Source organism: Phyllostomus hastatus, unplaced genomic scaffold, assembly GCF_019186645.2.
Source record: "Phyllostomus hastatus isolate PE091 unplaced genomic scaffold, TTU_PhHast_1.1 phas_scaffold_216, whole genome shotgun sequence".
Classification (NCBI taxonomy): domain Eukaryota; kingdom Metazoa; phylum Chordata; class Mammalia; order Chiroptera; family Phyllostomidae; genus Phyllostomus; species Phyllostomus hastatus.
In genome coordinates this window covers 11,141,261-11,164,920 of record NW_025334018.1, presented here as the reverse complement: position 1 = coordinate 11,164,920, position 23,660 = coordinate 11,141,261, and the positions used below count along the sequence as shown (strand labels likewise).

The window sequence follows — 23,660 nt, the reverse complement described above, 5'->3', positions numbered from 1 at the left end:
ACACTCACCACGGAGCCTTTATCGGGGGACCCCTGGGTTGCACCACGTCTGGGCTGCTGGGAATGACGCTCTTCCGAGTCTGCTGGAGCCCAGTCTTTCACGAGGCCCAGAAACACATGGGCAGTAGCCCCCTCGTGGGGCACAGTGCTCCAGGTGGCTCGGGTCTTCTTCCAGTTGAAAACTCGTGTCCACAGCGACCTGACTTGCCCCATGCATTTTCTCAGGCACATCCTGTGTTTTTAAACAGCTGCCGATTCTTGGACCTACTTCCCATCAAGAGACGGGTGGCTAGTCCCCTGGCTCTGGGCTCCGTGACTCCTTCAGCAAGGCGAGTGAGTGGGAATGACGCAGTGGGGCGCCGAGGCTAGGCCGTGATAGGCCAGCCGGTGGCGCCCACTCCTCCTGGAGCACTGGTTCTCTGGCGGCCGCCTCCCTGGACCCCCACCCTCTGGAAGAACCCTCCACTGGGCGGAGCCCAGTCCCAGTCTTGGCTGTGCATCCTCCATGCCCAGCCAAGCCCAGCCCAGCCCAGCCCAGCCCAGCCCAGCTCTCCCAAGGCCGGCATCACTCCAGCCACTGGAGTCCTCCACATGGGTGTGGGGTGCTGAGCATGCGGAGTCAGGGAGTGGAGAGACCAGGATGCATGGCGGGGCAGGTGAGAGCCCTGTCCACGAATTCCGTGGGCATAATAGCCTGGTGGTCATTCATGCCACTAAATTTGCGGTGGTTTGTTGAGCATTCCAAGAGCTGGACCCCCTGGGCCTCGGTCAAACCTGTAGTCAGACTGTGGGAAAGGCTGCTTTTTCATTGCTTTACGCTCTGCAGAAGGAGCCAGATTGCACAGCAGTCGGCACGGAGTTGCTCTTGCTCTGAACAGAGCCTCTGGTGACTTCCTCTTCGGCCAGGCTGCCCTGCTCGGCCTCTCTGACCTCCTTCCCTTCTCCCCCACCCTGCACTCCTCTCTGTCCTCAGACACAGCAGGGCGGCCCCACCTCAGGGCCTTTGCACAGCCACCCCCTGCCTGGAGGGCCCCTCCCCCATGTATTCCCCCAACCCCCAGCTTCTTCAGGTCCTTGCTCAGAGCCACATCCTCTGAAAGTACCTACTACTCTCTGAAAGTGCAAATCTCCCCTCTCCCCGTGCTACGCTGTCCCCTTTCCTACCTTGCTTTTCTTGAGAAGTTTCACTAGCTGAACACTTACATGTTATTCGTTCATGTTATTATCTGTGTCTCCCCTAGATGCAAGTTCCCTGTGAGCAGGGGCTCATCCCAGGGCTGACGAGAGTGCTGGCTGGAGGGAAGTAGTCACTGCACAAATACGTGAACGCTCTGTAACAACAGTTTTGGTTCCACTATTACCCAGAGAAACAAACAGAATATGTGCCTGTGATGACACATGTTTGTTGAATGAATAAGTGGAAAACACAAAGAATGCACGACCTTTAGAAAGGAGTATAATTTCACGCTGCCCTCGGTCGCCCAGTCCAGCATCTTTATAAACCTGCATCCGTGGGTCTTTTAAGGTCTGGCTCAGGCACCGCCTCCCTGTCCACCTGAACCCGGCCATCGTGTTTTCAAGGGTGCCAGGGTCCCTGGGCACCGGGGTGCCGGGCTCACCTCCCCATCAGCCAGGGGCCCAGTGTGCATTGCTCATCTTGCAGGGACCCCCCCGACCCCCCAAACGCAGATGGGGGTCGGAGAGTCTGGGTGGTGGTGGAGCGTAGGACTGGGGGTCAGGAGGGACCGTGCTCAGGTTTCGAGAGCTGCTCCGGTCTCCGCAGCACTAACCGACGCTGCCCTAGTGATCGCAGTGAGAAACACTCACGCTGGACCCGAGAGCCTGGCCTCACCTCCTGGCTAAGTCTCCACAGAAAGTCGTTTAAGTTCTCCAAGCGTTGGTTTCTTCATCTGTGAAAGTGCTTATGCTGCAAGGATATTGTGTGGATGCATACAATATCGTTTTTGAGGGGGGGAGTGTAAACTGAAAACACTATGTGAATACAGTTTGTATGTATACACAGGTTAGGGTTTCTAAGCACCTAGGGCGAAATTAGCATGGGTGCAGTTCAGGTTGTGGCCAGAGGGTGGCAGCAGCAGGCAGGGGCTTTGCCCAAGGTCCTTTGAAACAGTGCAGAACCCGCAGCTGCGGAAGGGGAGATTTACTGGTTTGATAACAGTGATACCTGTGATTGTCCTTTCAGCCCCGCTCCAGAGACGGCCCTCCCTCCCCGCGGGGTCTGGCCCTGGCCGGGAAACCTCCCCTCCACGTCCTTGCGTGTTTTTCCCAGCCGCCCTCACCGTCCTGTCACAGTCTCAAAGTGTCCCGTGTGGTCAGTTTCACGTCAGCGACCTTCTCTGGCCCTCACCACAACTCTCTGAGCCGCAGTGAGCGAGCGGATGGTCGCCCCTGGCCCGCCTCACCATTTTAGGCAAGATGAAACTGAGGCTTGAAGAGGGACTGGAAGATCCCACAGTAGCAGGCAGGGCAAGTCAGAATTCACACTTCAAACCTGTGTCTTCTAGCTTGAACTCCATCCCAGCCCCACGCCCTTCACCTTCCCTGGTCAGTCCATGCAACCGGTGTTTACGGGCTCCTGCCGTTTGTCGTGGAGCCAAGTGGACCTCCGGACCTGGAGGCCGAGTGGGCCCCTTCCCCCCTCCCCCGGCCTAGGCCAGCTCTCAGTCTCCCCCTCACCAGGCCTCCACCTGACTCCTCTGCCCTGGGCGGCCAGCACCACCTCCTCACGTCCCTGGCTCTGTTCCCAGGCCTGGCAGCTGAGAAGCCCTCCGTTTCCCTGGGTCCCCTGCGTCACGTCTCAGACCGCAGGTTCACAGGTCCCGAGGGCATCCTAGCTGAGCAATCCTGGGGCGTAAGTCCCCGGAGGACACTCGCAAAGAGAAAAAGCAGAGAAAGCGATGCACGCCTAAGAGATCTTATGGAGTGTCTTCTTTCTCACTGGCCCCAAGTCCCTGACCGAGAGAGCCTCCCGCTCTCCTGGCTTTTGGGCTTTGTCCCCTCCCCGTTCTCCCGAGCACTCTCTGCTCACCTGGAGAGAACGTTCGCTGTGAAACAGTGCGCTGGGTTTCCCCAGACACAGCCCCACACTCCTTTGTTTACTAGTCTCTGGGTTGCATCATTGTCTCTTGTGCTTGAACTAAACTTGTGTTATGAATTTAGTGGAGTGCTCACAAAGTCTCCATTAATGCGGAGTGATGTCCTGGGCTGTCCCAGTCACTGACCGCTGGTTCATGGACTCGCCCCGAGCGACCTCCAGGCCTGCAAGCTCCACTGGGGGCCAGTGCCCTCTGCGGGTGCACCACTTTTTATCGTTTCTTCTTACTTTTTATGTTTAGATACACAAACACTTATCACTGTGTCACAGGTGCCAACACTCAGCACAGTAACATGAGGCACAGGTGTGCAGCCCAGCAGCAGCGGGCTGGACCGCGGAGCCTCGGGGTGCACTGTGCACACCGTCCCGGGGGGGTGTAAGCGCGCTCTGTGATGGCCGCGCAACGACGAAGTCACCTAACAACGCATTTCTTCGAATGCATCCCGTCATCAAGTGACCTATGACAGTAGTGGTAAACAGGGAAGAAAGCGGGTGTTTGTTGAGGGTCTGCTAAGGGCCAGGCACTGCCCTAGACACCGGACGCGTGTCACCTCATGTGACTCTCAAAATAAGTTCAGAATGAGGTGTGTGTCCTCTTTCACAAACGTGCAAACTGAGACTCGAAGACTGTGCACCTGTCTCCATGTGTCTCGGGCGAGGTGCAGGCTGGCCGGTGTGGCTCCTGGGTCTCTTCTTTATAATCACGTGATCACGCAGCTGGTGACGGACAGACGTCGCTTGCTTCTCTCAGAGGCATTCACGTGGGGGGACTTCCAGGCTGGGTGACTGTCGTGTTGGGAGCCCAGACTTCACACAGGAACTGTTTCCATGGGCCGGTTCTGTCTTCCCTGCTGTGTGGGCGAGAAACACAAAAGGAAAAGAAAACTCAGTTCCTGCCCCGGAGGAGGTAGCAGCTCGAGGAGGAGTGGGCCCTCAGAGACAGGTCCTCCACCACGGGACATGCCCCAGTGGCTGGCTGCCTGAGGCCACCTTGGGGAAAGCACCCTGTTCCTTACCCGCCCGTGACAATGGCTGTGATTCTGAGCTGGTGCCGATGTGACCACCCAGACACAACCAAGCAGAACATCACCGGGGCCAGGCTGCCGACGGGCACACCGCGTGGCCTTGCTGATCGTTGCTCATCACTGAAGCCGTGGCATACTCAGTTTCCAGTTTTATGAAACGCTATGTGCTTGTCTCTCTTCCCCTGTTTCTCCCCGAGCTTGTGGGAAGGTCTAACAAGGCTCCGAAGGGAGGAGACGGATGCGGTGCAGGCAGGAGAGCTGGACTTGGTGATGCCGGGGCTGAGAGGGCACACGAGGTGGGGCAGGCCGACAAGTGTGAGGTCTCCGGCGGGCGGGGGGGGCAGGCAGTGCCGCAGAGCTTGGAGCTCAGGGCCCAGAGACTGCGGTGCAGGCCGCTGGCTCGGATGAGGCGGGACAGGCACACCCAGAACCGCCCTGGCTCAGGACCCTCAGCTGAAATGTGGAGAGGAGACCAGAGCGCTTGTCAACTTTCTTTCTGCTCTAAAATGTAACATTTCAAGACCCCGAGCTGCATGTGAACTGCTACAGCATCAACAGGACCTGACACTCCCTAGTGCTTGACCTTGACTCGGAGAAGGAGGTGGGTGTCAGCACCGAAGGTGTTTTCTGTCCTGGCCCCGTCCTGGTGGGGGACAGGAACTGGTCCAAAAGCCAGACCTCTGAGAAGGTTGTCTTCCTCCTCCTCCTCCTCCGTTTCCCACTGGCTTCTTTTAGTCTATTTCCCAGGAGCGTTCTTTTGGGTAAGAAAAAGAGTCAACGAAGACAGAGCAAGCACACAACCCCCAGCCCGCAGCGAGGATGATGAGGGAGAAACTAGAATGAGTCATCGATCAGGTTTTCCCCGGAACCTCACACAGCGAAGCAGGGACCGCACCCAACCTCAGTCCTGGGAGCTTCTGCCTAAGTGGGAGGCCCCCTTAGAAAGAAAAGTAAACCCACTGGAAAGCAACACATGCTCATTTAGAAACATTAGCATAGCCAGGAGGACCAAGGACGACAGAGCAAGAGCCATCATCCCTCCACACGGCCCACACCCTGGTGCCCGCCTTCCAGAAGACACAGCCCAACGCGCTGGTTGGAAAACCAAAACTGGGACTCAACTATTTTCTGTGACCTTTCCTCTCCCATATTCAGTTCGTCGTATCGTCATTTGCTCAAGCACTTTCCTCCTCTTGGACGTTTAAACTGTTTCCAATTCTGACTTGTAGAACAGGCAAGTCTGGAAACGCACCCCCAAGTCTTCTCCGTCTTGCGTTAGTTTCTTAAGACGAAATCATTGGTGTCCGCTTGTGAGGGCAAAATATAAACTTCTCTGCTGCTTCTGATTCCAGTGACAAACTATCCCCCAGACACTCGACGCCTGTTTGCGTTTCTGCCGACCGTGTGCAGGAATGTCTGTCTTCACCGCCGTCAACACTGCATTTTCATGTTTGAACTGAAAGGTGGAAAATGCATGTATATTAAAATTTACCTTTTCTTTATTCAGAAGCAACTGTATTTCTCCTTTTGCCAACTGTCGCTTTTCTGACCTCGGCCCATTTTAATATCAAGGTCTCTAACTTCTGATGTTTACAAAAAAATTTTAATTTCATTTCTATATTTGCATTCACCTTGGTCATATATCTTGCAAATAACTTCCCCCTTTTAGTGCTCTGTCTCACCGTGTCTTTGGTGGCTGCTACACACAAAAGTGCTAAATGCCACACACGAAGAGCCAGCGCTCCCCTCCTTTCCCACGGGCTCTCCTGGGAAGCTGAACGCGCCACTCAGAACTGGACGAGATGTGAGAGGAGCAGAATGAATGTGTCAGCGAGAAGAACAGGAAGCTGCTCCACGAGAACTACGAAAAGCTCTCAGGAAAGTGGGAGGGAGAGGAAGAGGGGGCAACCTTCCTTAAAAGCTGAGGCAGGTTTCACGTGGGCCCCACCGCAGGGCCTGGGTGCCAGAGGGCTGCAGCTGCACAGCTGCCCCCCCCCCCTGCAGCTCACTCCCAGCAGGGGTGCTAGGTGCTGATGGTGCCTCAGAATCTGCATTTACATCTGAAAAACAAGGTGTGACTTAAAAAAAAAAACGCCTTTCCATTATAAAAATAATATGTGCTCCTTACCCAAATTTCTAACTTCACAGAAGTTGGTAAGTAAAAAGTGAAAATTTCCTTTCAGATACCTGAATATCTCAGCCCTGAAAGGAGAACACTGTTGAAATTTTGACATAAATCCTCCCAGATTTTTTTCCATACATACACTAAATATCGTATCGTATTGTATTATATTATATTATATCATATGATATCATATATTCTTACTCTTAGGTCTACTTTATTCTATTTTAACTGTTATATAATATTTCATAATATGAGTATACTATATCAGTTGTTTGCAATTTATTACAAAAAAAATACCAAAAATCCTCAAACGGAATTTTTACATATTTGTGCAAATATTTAGGTAAGATAAATTTCTCAAATTAAAATTATGAGGTCAAAAAATATATATTTTAAAGTTTGGTGGAAATTATCAACTTCATCCCCTTCCCCAGGACATGTGGATTTACAATCCCTCCAATATCGTATCAAAGTCCTTGTTTCTCCCTACATTTTTGTTGAGAATGTAAATTATTATTTTTTATAATTTTACCAATCTGATGGTGAAAATGACACTTTGTGGCTGTGTTATATGTATGTGTGTGTGTGTATATTTGGTGACATGAGCTGTCTTCTCATGTTTACTGATATTTCTTCTATAAAGTATTTCTCCTATAAACTGCTCACTTACAGTTTTTACCCCCTTGAAAAACTGAGTTTTCTTTTTCTTACGGATTGATAGGCATAGCATGTATCTTGCATATTAATAATCGTTCAAATTTATTTCAGCTATTTCCTGGCACGTCTTCTCACTTTGCTCATTATTCTCTGCCTGCTCACAAATGTGACATTTATGGCGTCAGTTGTGTCCATTTGTTCTTCGTAACTCTTGGATCCGATGGTGTGTGTCGGCAGGACTTCCATACGCAAAGATGTGACATTGTCTTTGTAAGGTTTTTCACACTATTACAGCTTTTTTTAAACATCCGAGAACGTAATCCCATTCTGTTTTGTTTCTGCAGACGAGGTGAGTTCGGAGCGGGTCACACACCTGTGGGGGAAACGTCCTGTTCGGGCTCCCTTTGACCCGGGGGTGGAGACCCGCTGCTGGGCTTCATGTCATGTCCCGGGCACCCTTGGAGAGAACGTCTATATTTGGACCTACAGTTGAAACAGAAAGCAAGCGCAGTTTTTAAGACTTTTATGCCCTGCATCCTGAAGAACCGTGACGCTGGACACACCCAGGAGCTCCATCGTGGCCTGGCCGTTTCTGCAGCCGAGCTCCGCGTCCGCAGCCACGCGAGCACTGCTGTTCCTCGCCCCGGGCCCCCCATTTTCCTCCCCTTGCTCCTCCAAGCACCTCATCCCTTCTCTTTCCTTACTCATTCCTTTTTTTAAAAACTATCATAGCGTTCACCATTTAAATGCTTTTTGAATGATTTCTCCTGGTTGTTTAATAGTATTTTATAGTTTCTATGCATTTTTGTTTGTTTCGGAAGAACTTTTTATTTACCTAACTGCGAATTTCCAATAGAGTATAAAAATGTATGCTAAATATAAGATTTGCGCATTTTGAGCATTTATAGCCGAGACTCAGTTTGTATTTGTTTCTTTTTCATCACAAAACAGTGTTAGAACTCATGAACACTTTTTCAGAAACAGAAAAAAATCCACTTTTATAATTAGGTCATATGTATTCTTTTTCCAATATGTATAATCATCGGATAAGGAGTTGTATTCTGCTGTTCACTTTTGAACATTTACACTATTTCTGCGTGGCCTTGCCAGAGAGATGATGGCAGAGAACGCACAGCAGACGGGCCGGATGGGAGAGTTTGGCCCTTGTTCACTGAAGGGTGATGCGGAGAGATTTCCTTACCCCCAGTCTCTGTCTCTTCGATGGGGGTGACAGAACCCACCCCAGGTTGCTGTGAGAATTACAATGGGATAAGAAAACACACACTCCTACCTTTCCTACTTTGGCAGAGCTCATCAGCAAGGTTGGTTTGCCCTGTGTGCGTGTGTGTGTGCGTGTGTGTGTGTGTGTGTGTACGCACTCTCTGTGCTACTGTAAAAGAAGAAAAAAGAAAGACACGTGGTTAAGCTCCCCGGGGGTGGATTCCATCGCTCTTACTTTAGTTCCTTTTGCAAAAGCTCAGAGTCACAATAAGGAAACTAACCCCAAAAATGAGCCTCGCATGCAAAATCTTCGCCAGCCTCCTTCTGATTTTCAACCTTTCTGCCCAAGGTAAGTTGGTGTGTGGGTCTCCACAGCCACCATGACAAGCTTCTTTGGAGTCTCCTTTGGAGACCCTGAAGTAACTGCAGAGGCTGAGAGTGACAGCCCGGCTCTCACCGGCGGTGAGTCTCAAGGCCTCAGTAACCGTCTTCTTTTTACAGAGACAAACGTCGTTCAGGTCCTGGGCACCCTGAACCGAAGCATCACCCTGGATGTTCCCAATCAACAGCTCAGTGATGTAGATGATATCAAGTGGTTCAAAAACAATTCCAGGCTGGTACGAATCAAAGGAGGCACTGTCAAAGGCACTGTGCATGAGCAGCCAAAAGGATACGAAGTGTCAGTCAATGGAAGCCTGACAATTAAACATCTGCAGAGAAGTGATAATACTAACTTCCAGATAGTCGTATATAACAAGGCTGGAATCCAAATATTTACCAGAACATTCAATTTGAGGATTCTAGGTAAGTCTTTGCTCCCTAAATTCCTCCATCTTACTACGGGTGCTATTTAGTGATTTGGGGGATAGCACTTACGGAGTGTCCCCAGCCCTGACCTCAGCCTTGGGGGAGCCCGAGGGGAAAACCAGCGCATCCCCCCTGCCTCGGGGGAGGCTCCCGCCCTGTGGGAGATGGGATCCACGCGTGGGAGCACAGAGGCGATACCGTCTATCTGCCTAACACTGTCCCTTCTGTGGTTATGGGAGTGTGGGGCTGGGTGGAGAACCTGGCTTAAGGTGGCACTGATCAGGAGGAGGGAACACGTGTTGCCAGAGACAAAGGCAGGCGTTCCAGGGGGACGGTGGAGAGGCAAGCTGGGTGTGGCGCAGGGAAGGTGAGGCCCACTGGAGAGCCGTGGGTCTTCCAACGACAGAGACAATGTCAAGCTGAGAGGCCCTGAAGAAGTAGTTGCATGGCAGGAAATGTCTGGAAATAATGAATTTAGGGGTGAAGAGCCCTTGTTTCTGGCCTGCTCCGCAGCAGAGCGGTCCCCGGTGGAAGACGATTTTTGCTGACTTCTGTAGACAATGACAGGGTGTGGCAACGTGTGTCTGAGCGTGGGGCCGGGAGGCAGGGGTGCCTGCTGCAGGTGGTGGCAAGGAGCCGGGTCGGGGAGCTGCTGCTGCATCCCAGTGAAGGGGACAGGGGCTGGCTTGTGGTTCTTACCCCTGGTCACGTGTCAGCATCAACTGAGGTGCTATTGAAAGTTACCAGTGCCCAGGTCCCATCCCAGACCACCTAAGCTGGAATATTTCAGTGTGGGACCTGGGCATCAGCAGGGTCTAAAGGTCGCCGGGTGATTCTGATCAGCAGCGAAGGCTGGTACCCACTGGCCTGGACTAAAGCGTGCCAGGAAAATGAGGAAGAGTGAGCGTCTGAAGTCATATGTGGAGAAAGCACGGGCAGGATGGCATGGGTGCGGTACAGAGGGAAGAGAAAGTGGAATTGAAATGACATTGCAGCCGAAAGTTCAGGAGCTGCTCGAACGGGGGTGATGAAAAGTGAGAAGGGGAAGCTGCACTTGGCCAGAGCCCCGGCAGGAGCACGGGCCAGCAGCGCGGTGAGCAAAGAAACATTTTTGTGCTTCACACAGGAAACGCCGTGAGGAGCAGAGCCTCCCGCCTTCTACCTAGGGGGTTCCTCCAGCCCTGTTCATTCCCAGAGTGCGGACCTGGCTGCTGCCCCTCTCCAACAACCCCAGACACTGTCAGCTCCCTGCAGACGGCAACTTTCCACTCCCCGGTCTTCAGTCTTGAATGGGGAGCACATCCCAGAAAGGGGGTGGGCCGGAGAGTGGAGGCAGAAGGGGCCTCTGCTTGTGACCTTGTGGGCTGTGGGAGCCCAATCTTCAGACTCCTGCCCGCAGGGGCTGAGCGTCCGCCTGGACAAGGAGCGGCACCCTCCGACTCCTTCAGAACTTTAGTGTCGGGGCGGGTCCAGCGCCCACCTGCTGGGTGCCGAGCGCTTTGCTCACAAGATCTTAGTTACGGTCCCCAACAGTCCTGAGAGGTAGCTGTCATTATCCCCCTCTCCTCTCCAAGGAGACAGAAGCGACTTGTCCAAAGTCTCGCAGCTGGACTGCTGCAGGGTCAGGATCTGAACCCCGGGCTTCTTCTAGCAAGGGTGGTGACATCTCTTCTTTCCAAAGAGCTTTACAGAGACACAGTTCACGTGCCAAAAAATTCACCCATTTAAAGTGTGTAATTCAGTGGGGTTTAGTACACTGAGTTGTGCTACCATCACCACAATTTTAGAACATCTTGAGTACCTAAAAATAAACCCTGCGCTCCTGGGCCAACAGACAGAGATCTTTCCATGACACAAGAGTCACCCCCCTGTGGGGGAGTGTGTATATCTCTCGTGGCATCTCCACTCAGCTTGTAGTCTGGTTGCCTTACTTGCCGCATGGCCTTGAGTACATTCTCTGTCTGCTCTGAGTCCGATTTTCATCATGTGAATCTCAGGAGCTATTCCATGAGATACGGCTTCGCTGGGGGCAACTGAGCAGAGGAGCCTTACGGTGCCCAGGGCCCAGTGCCTGCTGGCTTAGGGCCCTCCCCCATCTCACTGTCCCTTCACCGTGCTGCTTCCGCCTACCGTCCTGGCCCCCCGAGCCCCTTAATGCGGGGCTGCTGCCGCTGGCTGAAGAGGCAGTGAGAGCCCCTTCAAAGCAGGGGTTTGGGGGGAGTGGTCCCTCCTTGTAACCGAGAACAGGGGAGTTCTTGTCTGTGAGATGGGCCCCGCTGGGCCTGGCCAGCCCTCTGCTAGGAAGCTCTCTGATAGAGAGGACACGCACAAAGGTGTGACTTCGAGAAGCTCCTCACCGTCGTGTGGTTGATACGAGGGAAACACTGGAAAGGGTGTAAAAGTCCCCAGCAGTTGGAAAGCTATTCGTTCATTGAAGAATACATCGTTTCAAAAGAGTGGTGATGTTAATTCATATTTTTAAGGCGAAGAATTTCATAAGAGATCAGTAAAGGAAAAAAAGGTAGATTACAAAATCATATGATTCAGCCTCACTTTTTAAAACATTATTTTTATACGCGTATATAACACATAGGAAACATCTGCAGAAGATGTACCTCAAAGCATTAGTAATTATTGACTCTGGGCAGTGGAACTGAAAGTGATTTTTAGTCTTGAAACCTTTAAAATAAATTTTTACAAAGACCGGATGTTACTTTTATAAATAGAAAAAAAGAATACGTCCGTTGTGAAAAGACAAGGAAACGCCTGCCTTGACTGAACCCCCAAATTACGCACTGCCCCTGTCTTACTGCCCGGCGGTGTCTCTTCACCCCCCTCTTCCCTGGCCCCAGCAAATCCAACGATGCAGGGGGACACTCAATTTCTGCGCGCTTATATCTTGAGACAGAAATGGTATCTGGTGGGGAATCTGGTGCACAAGGTATTGTTGCTTGGGAGGCAGGGAGTCGTGGGGAAATGAGCCGTCCGTCCGCGTAATGAATGGAGAGAAACTGGGCGGAAAGGGTGGCGAGTCCGGGGAAAGAGAGTCAAGTACGAGAAAAAGAGCAGGAGAGGAGGAGGAGGAGGAGGAGGTCACACGGCTAGAAGTGGTGTGGCACAGGGTTTGTGCCTGGCCCGTGTGGCACCAAGGCTGGGCCACTTGCCTGTTCTCGTGTCAGAAAAGCAGAGGCGAGGAATTCAGGTTTGAATGCACCGACCACCACCAAGGTCGGTGCCTGACACTCTGCCCAGGGCTTCGTCACCTGCCGTCCCGTTACGACAGGCAGGGCTTGTCTTTCCACCCGTCCCCTAAAGGCGAAGTACAGCGAGGCACGTGAGTGGCCGAGAAACTTTGGGTAAGACCCCGGCCGATTTAACTTCTCGGAGCCTTGGGCATTTCATATGTCAGTGGGAAGAAAAACATCAGCCTTTCTGCTCGCTAGGATTACATGATATCATGTATATGGAAACATTTGAAGGTATAAAACAGCACTTAAACATCTGGTAGATATTTTTACTGATACAGTGTATCTATCAAATGTATCATAAATAAATTTGTTGCTGTATAAATAAGATAAAAATGATTTCCAAAAATTGCTAGGGGTCTTTGAAATTGTCCCTGGTCTCAAACGGACTCTGTTTCCCTGTCTATAAATAGGTATGTCTATTAATCATATCACAACCAGAAAGTTGCCTCGTATGAATTGGATCCTTATTTTCTTTTCAGAGATGGTCTCAAAACCTGAGATCTCCTGGAACTGTACCACCACAACCCTGACCTGTAAGGTAACAAACGGAACTGACCCTAAATTAAAACTGTATCGAGGTCAGACATATATCAAAGGCGGCCAGAAGGTCATCGAATACAAGTGGATCACCAAACAAAAAACATCATTCAAGTGCACAGCAAACAACACGGTCAGTGAGGAAACCAGCGAGGTGGACCTCACGTGTCCAGGTACGTGGCAGGCACTACTCAGACATGCCAAGTTCACGTCACAAACACAGCCTGCCAGGCCCATGGTGGAGACCTACCCCAGGGCCCAGGTGCCTGGGCCGGGAGGCAGCCTTGACTCAAGGTGAGAACTGAAAGCACGCCCCTTCCCCTTGGAAACCTGTAAAAGAAGACTTAGAGGAGAGAAGAGGTGGCATTCTATGGCTACCCACCTGGGGCATCCCCCACCGAGCATGGTGTAGCCTCAGGCCATTATAAAGCTCCTTTGGGAGAAAGGATTGCCAAGTTGAAGAATAGAAGGAGCTACAGAGGCTATCTGTATGCAAACCTCCACTTCCCGAGAGACAGACTTACTTGTCCAAGGTCCTTCAACTAGTCAGTAACTACAATGGTGACTCCCAGGGTCATGATGGAGAAGAGAGCAAAAAAGATTCCTTTGTGGAAGGGAGGTGGCCAGCACTTCCTATCAGGGACTGCAGAGAAAACATGGGGTTAGGGGGCTGGGAGAAGAGGAGCGTGAGGCCAGGCAGGACCACGGATACCGTGAGGAAATGCTCCCCCGCCTCGGAGCAGACAGCCTGGCGCTGGCGCCAGCACCAGGAGGCCCCAAAATTCTAAGAGTCTGAGCTCTTTCCTGGCGCCGCAGCCTGACGTCACCCCAGCAGTAAGTTCTGAAAGGCGGTCTGCTCCGTGCCCAGCTCTGAGGGCCAGAGGCCTGGACTTCTAGTGTGGGTCTGTCCCAGGGCAGCGGGAGGACCTCCACGGAGTTCCTTACCTTCTGGGCTCCTGGTCCACAAAAAAATGAGCCCTCAGGTTCCCAGGAGTCCACTCGTTTGAGACCCTGTGATTATCTTCCCCGTGCTGACTGGTTAAGGCCCCCTAAGGAAACTGAGCACGAAACATAGATATTCGGTCAGACGTCCTGAGCTTCGACAGTGGCTATGGCCAATCAGTGACCCTAGGAAGCAGGCCTGGGCTAGTGTGAGGTCAGAAGTAAAGCTTTTTTTAAAAAAAATATTTTATTTATTTATTTTTTAGAGAGGGAAGGAAGGGAGAAAGAGAGAGAGAGAAACATCAGTGTGTGGTTGCTGGGAGTCATGGCCTGCAACCCAGGCACGTGCCCTGACTGGGAATCGAACCTGGGACACTTTGGTTCACAGCCCACACTCAATCCACTGAGCTACGCCAGCCAGGGCTAAGGCTTTTATATATATATATTTTTTGAACTAGTTATTTGTTGCTGCATAAAAATGATCCCACATTTTGCGGCTTGAAACAACAAGTAATCACTACCTCACAGATTCTGCGAGTCACGAATCTGACAGTGACTCGGTGGTCCTGGCTCAGCGTCCTGAGTGAAGCTACTCTGTGGACACGGGCAATACATCAGTCAGTCACGCCCAGGCTCTGGGGGGGGGTCCATGTCCAAGCTCACTCACGTGGGCCACTGGGCTGCTTCACAGTATGGCAGCCAGTGTCCCTTTGAGCAGTCTCAGTAAGAACAGGAGAAAGGGCTCAAAACAAAAGCTGTGAACATTTTATAACAACCTCAGGAGTGAGAGGTATCCCGGCACTTTCGCTGCATTCTAGCGAGTAGAAGCCACCAGTAAGTCCGGCCCGTCTTCAATCCGAGGGGATGACGCGAAGCCAGGAGTACCGGCGGGAGGGGATCTTTGGGCCATCCGAGAGTCTGCCCGCCACACGCTCGGGCCGGCATCCCCCATCACTGCGGCTCCGTGAACGGAGAAGCGCCCCCCTGACTTCCCGGCCCTTTTCCCCCTCTCAGGAGGCCCCTGATTAGTTGCCGGATTTAGCAAATAAAAGGACAGCACGAATATGTTCCAAATGTTGTATGGGGCATGCTTAAACTAAACATTATTTATCATTTAATTAAACTTCCACCGGGCATCCTGCATTTTATCTGACTGCCCTACTCCATTTTTAAAAAAAACAACAACAACAAACTAGATCCCGCCAGTATAAAAACATGTGTGCATCGGGGATGGAGGCAAGGCCTTGGGGGACGCTGAGGTTCAAAGAGTGGAGCCCTCATGCCCCTTACTCTGTGGCAGGCAGAGCAGGAGCCGACCTGGGAAGGGCCACAGAGAGACGGGAGGAATCCTTGAGGAGCACGCGGTGGGGCACCGGGGAGGAGGGGGCTGCTCTTGAAGGCCCTGAAAGGGGTCTGGCTGTTTCCTCCTGAAAGGCCAAGGCAGAGAGGGGTGATGACGAGACTAATCATCCGGCTCAGAAAGCCAGAACCCAGGACGAAGGGCACGCTCTCCAAGGAGGGCAGGAAGGAGGGTGGTTGGCTTTAGACACTGGGCGCGTAGTTCTGAATGCCTCTGGAATGTCCTCCACAGAGAGCACCCCAGGCACCCCAGGGGGCTGTGCTGGACAAACCTTCAGCTTCCTCTGTGCTCTGTAAGTGTGCCCAAGGCAAGGGTGTGGCTGCCCCGGGTGAGGACTCAGAGAAGACGAGCTGGTGGCTGCCCAGCTGAGCCCGGTGCTCCCCAGACTGTCTCAGGCATGTCCAGGCCTGCCCGGTCAGAGCCCGGGGAGCTCTCTGCTCAGCCTGACGGAGACTCCAGCAGCCCCGGCCTTGCCTCTCAGCCAGCAGACCCCGAAGAACCCCAGATACTTTCTCGGGCCCGTTTCACGCAGTTTAGGATTATGTCTGGTTTTGTAAAGGAAGTCCCTTCACCCACAGACTAGATGGGCTGTCCAACGGGCAGGCAAAGAACAGGTCATAGAAAACCGAAGGAGGGAAGCAAGGATGCAGCACATCACTGCAGGCTGCTGGGTGGGCTTCCGGGCCCTGGCTGGCTCCCGGGGCCCATCCTGGGCTCTGAGTGTGAGAGTATCTTCCCAGGAACGTTTAGCTAGAGAAGGGTTTCTTGGCGGCACTGGGCTGAGCTCCAGCTTGTCCCCCTGATGTCCACATCCCCTGGCCCCTGACCCCATCTGCTGCCTTTCTAGCTGTCATCGACTCACAAAGGGCAGACGGCCCATAGCACCCCCCCCACCCCACCCCGGGACGCAGCTCCCAGAAGCCCAGTGCACAGAGCCCTCCCCAGGGCAGGGCCTCTTCGCCCTGGTGCGCTGTTTTACAGTTTACAAAGTACTTTCACATCCACTATCTGACTGACTTCCAGCAGCCACCCGGGGTGTACGTTTCATTGTCTCCATTTTACAGGGAAAGGAAGGTCTCAGAGAGGCGGGGCATCTTGCTAAAGGTCACGTACCAGATTTTGCGGTGTATAATGCACACTTTTTTGCCCAGATTTTTGAGGGGAGAAAAAAAGATGCACATTACACATGGATACTGATCCCATATCTATATACATGTTTTTAATTTTTTTATTTATGCTTGCATGTTGAAAGTGTGACTCTAGAACGTATCTGTATGTTTCAAAATAAATGCTAACATTCCTTTATAATGCAAAATACAAGTATCTAAATATAAATAAATTAAAAATCAAATTAAAGAGTTAAAATGAAAGATTTTTTTCTCCTGAAAGTTTGGGCCGAAAACGTGGGAGCACGTTATACATGGCAAAATACGGTAGCTCTTGCCTAGAGGGGCCTAGAACTCAAACTCCTTTCGTTAAACACTGAGTCATTGTTACCCTCACTACCTTACAGCGACTGAAGGAGGTCTGGGAGCTGAAGATCACGTCCACTGCCGCTGCTGACTCAGTGTGTGTCAGAGCTCCTCTCGCGGGCAGGCCGGGAAGTCTGGGGGCAGAGGGTGTTGCTGTGCAGTCAGGGCTGGGCTGGACTAGCCACATTTACCCTTGGTCTTTGGACTCGGCCTTTTCCAGAGAGTGGGGGGCGGGGGAACAGTGCTGTAGGAGGGCAGCCAGGCCGGAAGCTGGGAAACAGTGCAGAAACGCTGCGGCGAGGGGCTGCCTAGGGGGACCACTCGAGGCGATGCTGTGTGGCCTCGGGCAGCCCGTCCTCCCTCTCTGTGCCTCATCTGTAAAACTGGAGGTGATACTGCGGGGTCCCTCAACTCCTTCTCAGAGCTGAACTGCTGTGACAGCCTCCTTTACTGGGGGCCACGGACAGTGCCGTGCCCTGGCACAGGAAGGATCTGGCTTCTAGTCCAGGGGGGCAGCCCCTCAAGGAGCCTCTGGAGGGGGCTGGTCCTGGACTCTGTGCCCTTTCGGGGATGGACAATCCGCCACCCTCCGTGAGCTTGGCCTGTTTTCATGAGGTTGAAAAGTCCCATTCATTAAGCTCCGTTATCTGCTTCACTCGGGAGGCAGGAGCCCTGGGCCAGAGCAGTGACAACCCCTCTGCCCAGGACCCTCCCCTCCTTCCCACCTCCATTTGTCTTACAGAGAAGGGCCTGGACATCTACCTCATCATTGGCATTTGTGGCGGAGGCGTTCTCTTCCTGCTCTTTGTGGCACTGCTCATCCTCTACGCCAGCAGCAGGAGAAGAATGCACAGAAGGAGAAATGGTAAGCTCCTGCCTCTGTCCCCCAGGGACTGGGCAAAATCCCCGTGGAAACAACTCGGGGGGATGGCACTCGAGTGGGGCAGGAAAGTGATGGAGACGGGTAGTTTCAGAATGTCAGGGTTGTAACCAGCGGTTACCGTTTGTTCCATTTTGTGGTTAGCTTGAGTTCTGAAAAACAAATTCTCAGTGGTGACAAGGGGGGGAGCTGTCAGAAGCCGAATCCAGGCTGGCCCCACTGGAACCCACGATCTGAGGTCGGCTACGTGCAAGGCTGTGTGGACGCATTCTGAATGAGCCACACATCTCTGTGCGGTAGGGAGAGGAGGTTCGAAACTCCGTTTCTGTGAACCAGCCCCTTGCCCTCTCCCGTGGGGGTGGCCACGCCCCTCGTTGTGAAGCCAGGCGTTCATACCTCCTTTTGCAATTGGCTGTTCAGAGGGGATAAGTTAGGGCTCTGAGCGTTTCTTCCTCGAATCAGCCCTGTCGGACACCCGCCAAGAATAAAGAGATCATGCCCATAGGTGGGAAGCTGGCGCAAGGAGCGTCCGGGCCCAAGAGGCCGTGAGTTCAGAGACAGCATGCCCCCTGATCTGTGGGGAATACGTCCCAACGGCCCCAGTGGACAGAGGCCTGAAGCCACGGCTGGCACTGAACCCTACACATACTATGTTTTTCCTACAAATACATCCTGACCATAAAGTTTAATTTATAACTTTAGGCACCATAAGAGATGAGTAATAACTGACAACAAAATAGAAAAATTATAACAATATACTGTCACAAGAGTTATGTGAATGGCTTCAGGGCCATTATTACGTAAAGTAAGCGTGACTTGAACACAGGCCCTGTGATGCCTCCCCCACAGCTGGTCTGATAACTAGGTGGCTACTCGGGGACTAATAGGTGGGGAGCGTATGCAGCGTGAACACATCGGACAAAGGGATGATTCACATCTGGACAGGACAGAGCAGGTTTCATCATGCTATTCAGAACTGAGTACAATTTAAAATGTATAAATTGCTTATTTCTAGAATTTTCCACTTAATAGTTTTGCACTGCAGTTGACAACAGGCAACTGAAACCACAGAAAGCGAGACTGTGGATAAGGGGGACAACCCCAATGGCACACCAGGTGTCTCCACAGGTGCTGGGACGGGGCAGTTAGGACCCCTGGCTGCAGGTGGGCCCAGCAGGGGGCATCAGCCATTGGCAGGACATGCAGCTAGGCGGGCAGGCCCCTCAGGTTCTGTGTGATCTCACCTTCACTGCAGGGCAGGTCCCCTCACTCTGGGTCTTTTCCTAGAACGGGCACCCCCCAAGGAAAGACCTGGTCTGAAACCCCAGGCAGTGGTGGTCTTGGGCTGGCTACCTTCAGACTGGACTTCCTGCAGGCCTCTCTCCTCGGGTCTCCCTCAGCCCTAAGCCACACCACCCCACCCCTCCCACACTCTTCACCCCAGCGGCAGGTCGCTTGCTGAGTCCCATCGGCACCCGTGACGTCCTCGCTTCAGTGCCTTGCTCGGCTGTTCTCTGCCCCCTTGTCCCCTGCAAAGGCCCCTTCTCTGTCACCTAGTGATCAGAGATCACTTATTCTCCCAAAGTGGACCTCACACGCCACCCCGTGACAAGGCAGTCTGTGCTTCCCCCGGGCTGAAATGGCCAACACGATGACTGCCTCACGGTGACGACACGGTTGCACTGATCTCTGCAACACTGCTTCGTATGTGGTGTCTTACCCAACCTTCCAAGTGATCTTATGAAATTGGTACCATTCATACCGATGAGGAGATTTAAGCTCAGTGAGGTTCAATGACTTGCCCCAAGTTCTACGGCCAGTAGGCCGAGTCAGGGCTAGGCTGAGGCCAGCAAGGAGGTCACGGTGCAAACTTTAAAGAGACCCTCTCCCTCGACCCTGCTCTTGCACAGCTTTGAGTGTGAGGGCCCAGGTGCCTTCCTGATTTCCCCTGGCCCTGGCCCTGGGTTGAGTAACTGGGAGATGAAATGCGGGAGGAGGACACCGAGGCTGGAGGAATTCCTGGGAGCAGACGTCGGGCGGGGACTGCTCTTTGGGTGTGGGCGCGCTGGGGTCCACAGCCCCGTTCTGACCAGGTGGTCGCACAGAGCCATCGCCCGCCCACTCTGTCCCAGACAGCCAGAGGTCTCGGTCACTTGGCCACATCCCACCCCTGCTCCTCTTGGACTCAGGGGGCTCCTGGTCTGCATCTGTCTGGGGACCCTGCACTCTCACTGGGGACTGACGTTGTGATCTGCGGTCCTACTTACTTGGCTTTAGGTTCCCTGAGGAGTGTTGTGTCTGGGCCATGACTGCTACTTAGCAATGGTACCTAATGCTGGTGGGCGGGGGGGGGGGGGAATAAATTTTCAAAGGACAAACGAACAGAAGAGTGAACAGACTAGTGAACGAATGCCCAGGCCACGCCTGCCACGTAAAGGATGAAAATGGACCCCTGTGGTCCCACAGCTGTGAGTGGGGTCGGAGGACAGCCCTCTGCCTGGGGCCTCCTGAGCATGACCTGGGCCACCGAGGGTGGGCACGGAGGGTGTATCTTTCCCTTTCCACACCCTTTTCATTGTGTGCTTAGAGTGCGCTGGCCTCTCATACATCCAAACCACGCTGCTGCCGTAAGTCCTCATGCTGGAAGCTGCCTGAGGCCGGATCTCCAACACCGGGAAGAAGCCTTCAGCGGGGGAGTGGCGGGGTGCGGGGGGGGGCGTCATCACCCGAAGTCACGGGGTGACGCTCAGTCTAGAGGGCTTGTGCTTGCCAAGCCCTGTAACGACGTGACCCCAGGGAGAACGTCCCCCTCCTGCCTTTCTTGGGAGTGTGCTGCGAGGGTGGCCGCGGGCACCGGGGCTAGAGCACCCAACAGGTGGCCTGAAGGGGGCTGGAGCGGCCAGCGGGGTCTTCCAGACCTCTACCGGCTGGGCGCCTCACACATTTTCCGTGCGGTTTTAAAACAGCATAGGAAAAACGCTGTTACTACGGGTCGTGGGCCTGTCTTCGAGGATGACAGGCGCACAAAGCATGAAACCGCAGAGGGTGCCCAGAGGAGGGATTCTTTCCCTCCTGATAAGAGGATGGGACTTACTTGTGAATTTCTGAGAAACGACTCAGTTTCTAAGGACTGCAAAACCCCGCGTGTATTCTCCAGCCCTCGCCAGAATTGGGTTGCGAAGGAGTCTGGCTGGGTGAAAGGCAGACCTGGCAAAGAAAGCCACCTGAAGGCAGAGCACGGCGGGTGTCCTCTCTGCCGACTCGGAGCCACTAGGATGGCACAGCGGCGGGGCTGTGGGGTCTCAGTGCCCTCTCTGCTCCCGGGAGACCCGGGCTCAAGGGCTCCCGCCTGCCTACTTGCTTCCAGCTCCTGGAGTTCTTAAAGCCCCAGGCCCTCATTCCACCTTGCTGGTGGGCACGCCACACTGCTGGTAGGAGCAGCTTCTGCTTCCTCATCGGATCCCTGAAAGCAGCTAGCCCTCTGCCTTGTACGTAGGAAGTACACTCGGTAAATAGTTGCATCGGTCATATCTTGCCCAGATGAACTCTCTAGAGGTTTTGTTGTTGCAGATGGGGAACTGGAAGTCACAACACACAGAATGACCTCTGAGGGAAGGAGCCAGAAGCCCCATCCAATTCCCACTTCAGCGCCTCAAAATCCAGCTGCTCACCAACCTCCTCCACCGCCTGGTCACCGTACCAAGGCGCATGGTCACCGTCCCCCACCCACTGGCCAGCGTGTCCAGCACCCTGCCCAGAACCAGCAGCAGAAGAGGCCTCTTCCTCCCCCGGGCACACAGGCTCGCCAGCAGAAAGGCCCTCCTCTCCCCAGGCCTCGAGTCCAACCGAAACCGCCCCGTGGGGCCTCAGAAAACTCATAACTGTCTCCTGGCAGCGCCGTTCCCTTCCTCTGATGAAAAGAGATAAGAACTGTCCCTTCCCGGGGAGGCCCTGTGGAATTCCCGCACTCCGGCGTGGGCGCCTGCATGTTCACCACTGAGTCCTGCCCATCGCCTCCCCAGCCCGTGGGAATTCACCACCACACCTGCACTCCTGTCTCGGCCACGTGGTCTAGCGTCTGGAGTCTCCGGCCTCCTCCCGCAGCCCCGCTGCACCAGGAGGGCAGAGACGATGAAAGTGGGGCCGTCGGGTGATGGGTGACTGCGCACGAACCCTGGAGCGCTCCTCGCCTCCCTGTGCCACGTGCGGCCTTCGCCGCGCCGCGTCTCGCTGCGAGCCGCCTGCCTGTTCGAGAGACTCGGGGTTCTTATGTCCCTGGTGGGCACTTGCTCGCCATGTTGGGAGTAGGTGTGAAATAAAAGCTTTGACTGGATCCCAGTGTCTACTCGCTGTAGAAAGGGGCCCAACATCCAGCTGCGGTGTTAAAAAGAGGCTGGCTGGTGTGGCAGCAGGACCCAGCTGGCCCGGACCCGCCTGGGCCCCGATGCCACCAGAACACCCGGAACTCGGTCCCCAGGCCTCCGAGGCAAAGCTGGCCTGACCACCTACTCGTAGGTCTGGATAATGAATTGAAACCTCTGTGCACAATCTTCCACAAGAGGCACCAGGAAACGCAGTCCTTTGTCTCACTTCCTTAACTGTTCACACACCGTCTCAATGATCTACAGTGCCCTCCTGGGAAACAGAGGGGTCCATGAACACTGGAGGTGCCGAGAGCCTGTCAGAGGACGTGCCAAAGGGCAGGCTAGGCCGACAGCTCTGGGGGCGGGGCTGGGTGGGGAGTGGAGGGATGGAGCAAAAAGGAGAAAGGACTCATGGACATGGACAACCGTGTGGTGATGGGGTGGGGGGGAGGGATAAGGGGATGCATGATAATGGGAAAAACACAATAAAAAATAATTTTTAAAAAAGCTCAGGCTAAGAGACAACTTGGTTGAATTAAATCCCAAGTGCCTTCGATGACCATTATTAAAAGGTCAGACCCCAGCCCCGGCTAGAAGCATGCTAGCTATGCTTTGGGGGAAGTGGGAAGAACAAAACGATTTTCGGTTAAGGTTCTAAAAAATAGGTGGTGAGAAGGCACCTGCTTTGAAACGCCGGTGCCGCGGCTGCGGGCCCCGTCCGCCGCCTTCTCCTGGCCTCTCACACTTGCTGAATCTTATTGGGCTCCGGCAGGAAGTTCTGAGGTCTGAACCACAAAGTGTGTGTAGTTCAGGACTTCCTGTGAGAGCTCAGTGGGGGTTGAGCTACTTATTCCTTAGCACCCAGAGTTAATTAGTAAGGATGAAGATGAATGAAACCCCACAGCCCCCTGAAATTCACACAGAAATCCAGCCAAGTGAGTAGCCCCAGGACCCACCTCGGAGGAGGGGTGAGGGACCGAGCACTGCCCCCTTCCCATTCCTCCTGTCAGCCCTGAGCCACTCCATCCGCTGTCCTGCCAGAACGACCTTTGCCCCATTCCCTTCGTGAGCCACCCTTGGCCTTTCCAGCCAGTGCTCTGCCTTTTTGCTGAGATCCTATGGCATTACTTACGATACAGTTCATGTATTGCCTGTAACTATGCAGTCTTTTATCATTCATTCATTCGACAAACATTTATTGAACTTCTGCTGCTTCCCAGGCTCTGTGCTAGGTACTAGAAACTCCGAGGTGTAGGACTGTATCTTTGTTATCAGGACCTCACAATCTGGTTGGGGGAGGGGTGGACCAATTACAGGATAAATGCAGCCCTGTGATAAGTATGGGTCAGTGGCAGTACAGGTGGCCAGAGGGAAGATTTGGACCACAGATTGGGTGGTGGGCTGACACAGAAGCCTTCCCAGAGGAAGTGGCACTTGAATTAAGTAGAATTTGTAGGTCTGGTGAAGCTGAGGTGTGAGTTACCTTGCAGAGGGAACAGCATGAACAAAGCCCGTGTCAGCTGCCCAACTACACAAATATATCGCCCCTTTCTCAACCACTCTGCGCCATCAGTTTGAAGATACCATTGATTTTTAAGTAGCACCGTTATTTTATGTACCATGAAAAGAAAAACTCTCAGCTGCATGATAACAAAGCTAGGATACAATCAGCTTTTATGCACACCCCCATTTCCGAGGTGTTAAAGTGTGAAAAGATGCATATCTTGGATTGATGGAATGCATCATTAATAAGCTTCGTGGGGACAATGACCACAGCTCTTTATAGAAACAGCACTGGGTAATTGACTCAGTGGGTGAGTACAGCCTTTATGGCAGAAAGGGAGGTGAGCTCACACACTCCCTGCGCTGCTGAAATCTTCACCAGGAGGTGGAAAGCATGGGCCTCGC

General features: G+C 53.2%; 1 protein-coding gene across 2 annotated transcripts; it reads left to right on the top strand.

The window, feature by feature from the left end:
- The first annotated feature begins 8,351 nt into the window (after positions 1-8,351).
- Positions 8,352-22,109, top strand: CD2 (CD2 molecule). Of its 2 annotated transcripts, none has more exons than XM_045817149.1 (5): positions 8,352-8,491; positions 8,644-8,946; positions 12,677-12,907; positions 17,251-17,373; positions 20,959-22,109. In XM_045817149.1, exons 1-5 carry the CDS (start codon positions 8,431-8,433, stop codon positions 21,267-21,269), a joined length of 1,029 nt encoding a protein of 342 aa, XP_045673105.1. In that variant the 5' UTR covers positions 8,352-8,430; the 3' UTR covers positions 21,270-22,109. The 2 variants fall into 2 exon arrangements, with proteins under 2 accessions (XP_045673105.1, XP_045673106.1); XM_045817150.1 differs by having other exon boundaries at positions 12,677-13,028; positions 20,959-21,096.
- The last annotated feature ends 1,551 nt before the right edge of the window (positions 22,110-23,660 follow it).

Coding starts and splice junctions, on each gene's coding strand:
- CD2 (XM_045817149.1), top strand. CDS start 8,431: ATGAGCCTCGCATGCAAAATCTTCGCCAGCCTCCTTCTGATTTTCAAC. Junction 8,947..12,676: donor ATTCAATTTGAGGATTCTAG/GTAAGTCTTTGC, acceptor TTTTCTTTTCAG/AGATGGTCTCAAAACCTGAG. Junction 17,374..20,958: donor AATGCACAGAAGGAGAAATG/GTAAGCTCCTGC, acceptor TTGTTGTTGCAG/ATGGGGAACTGGAAGTCACA.